The following is a 2500-nucleotide window of genomic DNA, read 5'->3' as shown; positions in this document are numbered from 1 at the left end:
ACCATAACGTCACCATAACATCACCATAACATCACTATAACATCACCATAACATCACTATAACATCACCATAACATCACTATAACATCACCATAACATCACTATAACATCACCATAACATCACCATAACATCACTATAACATCACCATAACATCACTATAACATCACCATAACATCACCATGACATCACCATAACATCACTATAAACTCACCATAACATTACTATAACATCACCATAACATCACAATAACATCACTATAACATCACCATAACATTACTATAACATCACTATAACATCACCATAACATCACTATAACATCACCATAACATCACTATAACATCACCATGACATCACCATAACATCACTATAAACTCACCATAACATCACTATAACATCACCATAACATCACCATAACATTACTATAACATCACCATAACATCACCATAACATCACTATAACACCACCATAACATCACCATAACATTTCATTTTTTCATTTTCATTTTTCATTTTTTTTAACATCACCATAAAATCACTATAACATCACTACAACATCACCATAACATTACTATAACATCACTATAACACCACTATAACGTCACCATAACATTACTATAACCACCACCTCCAGCTGATCCCAAAATCATCCCAAATCATCTTTGGTTGATTCGAAAATTCTGAAATCATACTGCTATTACAACCCTTTACACAATACTTTTAGCTAACTATTTGTACTGTTTAGTTAGTACTTTTAGCTACTATGTGTACTGTTTAGTCAGTACTTTTAGCTAACTATTTGTACTGTTTAGTCAGTACTTTTAGCTACTATTTCAGCCTCTTATACAATAAAACACAGAACTTACTGGAGAAGTCGGCTCACTGACGACTGCGTCTACAAAATCAGACAGACAGGTAGAGACAAGTAGAGTCAGAGAGACAGGTAGAGTCAGACAGAGAGGTAGAGTCAGAGAGGTAGAGTCAGACAGACAGGACAGCCCTGTATTATCAGTGGTAGTACTGTCTGTAAAACCCATCTATAGTCTATATAGTATTATGGTTCTGCAATAGTAGTGGTGTTACCTTGCGGGGGTGTCCCAGGTGAGTGTGGTTCTGGTTCCAGCAGGTTCAGGTAGTAATACTGCTGTCTGGTCGTTCTGTCCGTCACATGGAACTGGGTTAGCGCCAGCCGGGCCTGAACACAACATATACCCAAGTTCACCACAACACCAGGATACCATGTTCACCACAACACCAGGATACCATGTTCAACACAACACCAGGATACCACGTTCACCACAACACCAGGAGATCCCACGTTCACCACAACACCAGGATACCACGTTCACCACAACACCAGGATACCACATTCAACACAACACCAGGATACCACGTTCACCACAACACCAGGAGATCCCACGTTCACCACAACACCAGGATATCACGTTCATCACAACACCAGGATACCACATTCACCACAACACCAGGATACCACGTTCATCACAACACCAGGATACCACGTTCATCACAACACCAGGATACCACATTCACCACAACACCAGGATACCACATTCACCACAACACCAGGATACCACATTCACCACAACATCAAGATACCCACGTTCACCATAACACCAGGATATCACATTCACCACAACATCAAGATACCCACGTTCACCACAACACCAGGATACCACGTTCACCACAACACCAGGATACCACATTCACCACAACACCAGGATACCCACGATCACCACAACACCAGGATACCACATTCACCACAACACCAGGATACCACGTTCACCACAACACCAGGATACCACATTCACCACAACACCAGGATACCACATTCACCACAACACCAGGATATCACGTTCATCACAACACCAGGATACCACATTCACCACAACACCAGGATACCACATTCACCACAACACCAGGATACCACATTCACCACAACATCAAGATACCCACGTTCACCACAACACCAGGATACCACGTTCACCACAACACCAGGATACCACGTTCACCACAACACCAGGATACCACGTTCACATAACACCAGGATACCATATTCACCAGGATACCCACGTTCACCACAACACCAGGATACCATGTTCACCACAACACCAGAATATTGCTGTCCCTTTAGCGCTCTAAGTAAACGTGCTTGGTCGGGACTATTGCCGTCCCTTTTGACGCAGTTATGTTTAGGAAAAGGTTGTGGGTGGGCGACGGTTCTGCGACATGCGGGAGGAAAGAAAATAAACACGCTGAAAGACGCCTTTTTCGGCGCATCAAACGCTGACAGCCACTGTCCAAACGTCCTTATTTTACCAGTTCAGAGTGAGAACGGGTTGGTTCACCACAACACCAGGATACCACGTTCTACTTGATTAATCTCTGAATCTGAAGTAAACAGATTTGTGTGATGTCAGCTTGTTAAATATGAATATGTTCTAGTCTCTTCTCTCCTCTGGGACAGGAAACTGAATATCTTTGAG

The 2500-nt window shown here is 42.3% G+C and overlaps 1 protein-coding gene across 1 annotated transcript in view; it reads right to left on the bottom strand.

Annotated features, from left to right (window-relative positions):
• LOC116065908 (transient receptor potential cation channel subfamily A member 1) overlaps positions 1–2500 on the bottom strand; it is a 15468-nt gene that overhangs the window by 9410 nt on the left and 3558 nt on the right. Inside the window, exons 7-8 of the mRNA XM_035992656.1 lie at positions 1080–1191; positions 863–891 (exon numbers count right to left, since the gene is read on the bottom strand). Of these exons, the coding sequence (XP_035848549.1) occupies positions 863–891; positions 1080–1191 (141 nt within the window). The remainder of the gene's footprint in view (positions 1–862; positions 892–1079; positions 1192–2500) is intronic.

Source organism: Sander lucioperca, chromosome 15 (assembly GCF_008315115.2).
Source record: "Sander lucioperca isolate FBNREF2018 chromosome 15, SLUC_FBN_1.2, whole genome shotgun sequence".
NCBI classification, from domain to species: Eukaryota; Metazoa; Chordata; class Actinopteri; order Perciformes; family Percidae; genus Sander; species Sander lucioperca.
Note: the sequence above shows the minus strand (reverse complement) of the source record. Positions and strands in the feature narration are given on the sequence as shown.